This window comes from Crocodylus porosus, unplaced genomic scaffold (genome assembly GCF_001723895.1).
Source record: "Crocodylus porosus isolate Cpor-Errol unplaced genomic scaffold, CroPor_comp1, whole genome shotgun sequence".
Lineage (NCBI taxonomy): Eukaryota > Metazoa > Chordata > Crocodylia > Crocodylidae > Crocodylus > Crocodylus porosus.
The window spans coordinates 157,296,820-157,301,550 of NW_017728886.1; the positions used below are offsets into that span (position 1 = coordinate 157,296,820).

Consider the following 4,731-nt stretch of genomic DNA (forward strand, 5'->3'; position numbering starts at 1 on the left):
GTTCTCATGCTTCATTATTCTCACTGGTGGACTGTTTTGTGCCTCAGACAGTTAGAAATCGTTTTTTCAGCCCAAGTTCATGTGTGGCTGGTTTATATCCATTTGTTCTTTTGGCAGCTTCATCCAGTAGCTTAAACAGTTCTGCTCTTGCCTGCATTGGGCTGAATAAGCACATTTATTTTAACTCTTCACAGGCAACATGAAAGTGTAAAAAAGTGAACATGCCAGTTCTTATCCTTAAAGCATGAAAAAACCCCCACTCTTAGGCAACTTCTTGAATGCAAGCATATTTCAGCATCTCCCCCCCTAAGCCTTTTGGGGCTCATGGTTCTTCAGGGAGGTAGCTCATCATTGATCTTCCCCCCTGCTATGAAACTTTGCCCAGCACTTCATCTCTCTCTCTCCCTAGCTGTATCCTGGCCAGTCATTTCCAAACTCCTTTTACACTTTTTTTTTTTTGACTGCCTATTTTTCAGGTGGAAAAAAGCAAAAGATAAGTACCCCTGGCATCTTTATCAGCCCAAAATACAGCAATTCAAGTTAAAGGTTCTCCATTTACCCTTGTGTTGAGGGCATATTCACTTTGCTGATCCGGCCTCCAACAGATATCTGATGCAGATTCATAATATAGCATACTTCATAGTGGCAACTAGAATCCATACCTTCTATATACACATCAGGACATTTACAAGTCATCAACAGTTGCAGTAGCACTAATTCAGGTCAGATTTTACAAAGATGTGCTGGAAGGTAAATGGTTCTACCTTACCACCTGTTTGGACATAACTAGATTTACTCATAACCAAAAGAGTAGCACAGTGCACTTACCCCAGGATTTCTTCACAAACTGAACCGCAGGTTTTTTCACCTGACTTGTCTTGTTTGCAAGAGAGAAGAACTGGTTTGCTGAAATGGAACAGAAAAAGGGAGCTGCTCAGTTTGTACGTAGAGATCAATCAAGAACAGCTAGAATCCAACCAAAAGGAGTCTCATTACCAGTTGTTCGGCTGGTGCCTGGTCCATAGAGATGATTATGTATGAAGTCTTTAGCTGTTTGTTGGTGCCAGCTAGTTAGATCCTGGCCTTTTAAGCACACAGCTGAATAGCCTTCCTTCAACCTAGTTCAATAAAAGGTTAAAAGAAAAAAAGCCATAGCTTATTTTCAAGCCCCAAATAGCATATGTAGCAGCCAATATTTTGTTTGTACAATCAATATTTTCAGTGGTTTCTAGGCCAACTGCCAGCGCTGTAACATAATATTGTTCAGCTTCATTTGCTAGAAATATTGTTATTTCACGTTAAAGCTTATATTAATAACTTGCCTACATGTGCATCTCTTCATTTAGACTGAGATGGTGTAAAACAAGTCTTATGCATCTATAGAAATCACTTTGCAAGTCCATTCCAGCCAAGATAACTGTATTTTCTTGCATATGGCACATCCTTGTATATTAATATGCACCTTGATTTCAGAAGGCAGCTTAAGGGAAAAAAAGTCCAAGTAACAGATTGAGTAGCAGCAGCTAGGGAGCTGCAACTGCTCCTGATCCTGCTGCCAGCCCTGCACACTGAATGGGGCTCGCAGACCAAGCCTGCACACCGAGTCTGGGGCTGCACAGCAGGGCTGACCCTGCGCACCAGGTCTGGGGCCACAAATCAAGTCTGATCCTGCATGCTGGAGTGCATCTAGAATGCTGGTGGCAGGAGAGGTGCAGCCACAGCAGTTAATGTTGTCAACATCTCCATGTTTCCAGACCCATGGGAATCCTCTCTTGCCTACAATATGCACCTGCATTTTCACCAGGTAGTTTTGGAAGAAGAGAGAGGTAGGCTATGTGCAAGAAAATATAGTAATCCACTTTCTGACCCATATCACCAGTCCCATACTCAGACTGCATTTGCAGAATTTCACATATTCTGTGGGATTCTTTTCTTTCAAAGATTTCTTCCCTCTACTACCGTCTGTACCCTTTGCTGCTCTGGTTCACACAGCTGCTACTGCTTATGCACCCAATCAGAGCCTTAGCTCCCTTGCAGCCATTCACATTTTTTCTCCTCAAAATGATCTGAGGACTCCATACACAAATTCTGAATCTCCAGGCCTAATTTTCTCCAGGGGTTGAAGATGAAAAATCATTTGCATTTACAGGAGATGAGACTTTGCCCTTGTCAAAGGGGGGCCTTTGCTGAAGGAGGAAAGCAATCACTCGGTGCACACAGGAATCCAGGAATAAGAAAAAAGATGCCAAAAGTTCACACAAATACAACACGCTTTTCTGCTGCTGTCACCAAGGATAATCTGACCCTGAGTAAGCTGTGAAGTACTGGATAAGATTGCTGGATAAAAGTAAAGTGAAGGGTTTCTCTTTTAATGATTTTAGTTCCAAGAGCTTTTCTACACAGAACAAAAAACCTACTTAACACCTTACCTAACAGTCACTGTTTCATCTTTACTGTCCTCTCCTGGGGCATACCCTTCAATCCCATTGTCAGACCCATCTTCCTTTCTGCCTAGACAGATATTTAATGTAAAAAGTGTAAAGTCACATCTGCACATTACTGTCGACCTGTAGGTAGGTAAGAGGTACAAAATGAAAAGAAGTAAAACTGACCCTACCAGTTCTCAGTGGCAGGGAGGAGAGGGGTGGCAAGAACAACAATGAACAAGTGAAAAAAAACCCAGGTCCTCAGTTGAACCAAACAGCCATTTTCAGAAGCAGCAACTCAGAACTCCTAATACATCTGCTACCTTGAGAGGCTACAATTGTGCAAGGAAGAGAGATTATTTAACTTTGCAGGAGCCATGTAAAAATCACATAACAAGAACTTCTACCCAAAGGAAAGAGATGTTATGGCTTGGTCATAGGATGTGCAAACTCTCTCCCTGGATCAGTATACAAATCTGCTGTAGTTAAGTGAGAAATGAAGCCATAAGCAGGGCTATCCTTTAATACAGTTAAAAAAAAAAAAAAGAGCAAGAGAGAGATAGGAGGTAAGTTTAGTCCAGAGAGGTTTACCACATTTAGAAAATTAAAGATCCAAACTAGATTATAAATATTTCTGGGATTGCAAAGGCCCTGAATTTTGTTTTCATAGTTGCTGAGCTGAAAAAAAAATTTGCATCCATTCCCCACCTCTTGCCACTCACATGTGGTACAACCAATAGGATCACAGGCTTTGTGCTCCAAAAATCAAGGCAGTGCATTTATAAAGGCATGTTATATTAGGAGAATGTTTGTTTACAAAACTACAAATCAGCACCACTTCACCTAAGCAGGAGCAGCACCAGCTGCTTCTAGAGATAGGTGGAACCTTTTAAATCAAGCAGCTGCACAGCCAGCTAACACCATCAGCAGGCTAGGTTGTCTCCTAGTTGGCAACAGAGCACTAGCAGAGATCAAGTTTTCCTGCCCTGGAGGCTGGCTTTCCCAAAGAAGCTCCTTGCCACCAGGTCTAACAATATGGACCTAATGCAACCCTAGAGGCACTGAATATCAAGCAGAATGTTGCAACTTACCTTCATTGGGTGAGTCCGACTCTTTGTTTTCACTGAGGAGGAAATGTGGAAATTGTTTAGAAAAGTTGTTTTAAGCTTAGAAAGACACCCTCCCACCAGCCATTCTAGAGAACATATGAGTCTGCCTTTGTCCACAGCACTGGGGAGAAACATTTAGGCAGACATACTGCAAATTAACCCTGCACCCTCCCCAGATACTGCTGCAACCCTCTTCCCTGGCACAGCCTGCTGCTCCCTGCCCTGTGCTTCCAGGCTGATCTGTTGCTTCCCCCCCGTTCCCCTGTTCTCCCTGCCTGGTTTGTGGCTCTCCTTCCTGCTCCTTGCCCCACATGGTGTGGTGCTGTGCTGCCAGTCCCCTCCCCTACCTGCCAAGTGCCACACACAAGCTGCCTGTGCCCCTTGCAGCACCTGTGCAGTGGGTTATCCACCCCTGGTTTGTAATTACCTTGCTCCACTACTAGTTCTGGCAGCAGACCCCAGCCGACACCACGACCCAGGCGCAGAGCAAGGGCACATCTACATGTTTCATGCAGCTGCTGTGATAGCAGGGCACAAGTGCTCCCTGGGAAGGCAGTGGTTTCAGCCCAAAGAAAGCCTGTACCTGCTGCTGGGTGACAGCATGGAGCTTCTTCCAGCCAGCAGCATTCCCCTGCCCTGCACCAAGAAGGGTGCACCCAGCTCTACCAGCAGCAGCATGGAGCAGGCCCTTCCTGCTCGAGCAAATCAAGACTTTCGAACCATCATGCCTGTCGGTGGGCCTCAGGCCCAGAACCCAGACCAAGAAAACTGACCCTAAGTTCTCTCTCAATACCTGGGTCACAAGCCGGACCATGGGGTCAGCCCCACAGCCCAAGTTTCTCCCCAAGGCAACTGATGCTTCAGGCTGCCTCCTCCTTGGACTGGGGGGAGTTGAGATCTGCCTCATTTCTGGCAAACCCAGGGCAACAGTCCCAGACACCAATGCTTGCAGCCTCCAGCAGGTTAGGTCCAGGTGGCTCCAGTTCAGGAGCCCAGCCCCTCACTCCACCAATGCCCCTTTCCTTCAAGAGCCCCCCTGCTCCCTTCCTGCCCGGGAGCCAGACCAAGACAACGGCCTCGGCCCCCGGGCGCGCGCCCCTCCACTCACCTGTGGGGCGGGGCCGGACGCAGCGCCTCCAGCACGGCCGCGGGCAGCGCCTTCCTCTCCTGGGGACGGACACAGATGGTGGCAGCGC

At 46.3% G+C, this 4,731-nt stretch overlaps 1 protein-coding gene across 1 annotated transcript in view; it reads right to left on the reverse strand.

The window, feature by feature from the left end:
- The window catches only part of NOL7 (nucleolar protein 7), a 7,100-nt gene that overhangs the window by 1,992 nt on the left and 377 nt on the right, over positions 1 to 4,731 (reverse strand). Inside the window, 5 exon segments of the mRNA XM_019543774.1 lie at positions 829 to 906; positions 997 to 1,118; positions 2,430 to 2,511; positions 3,518 to 3,549; positions 4,644 to 4,731. Of these exon segments, the coding sequence (XP_019399319.1) occupies positions 829 to 906; positions 997 to 1,118; positions 2,430 to 2,511; positions 3,518 to 3,549; positions 4,644 to 4,731 (402 nt within the window).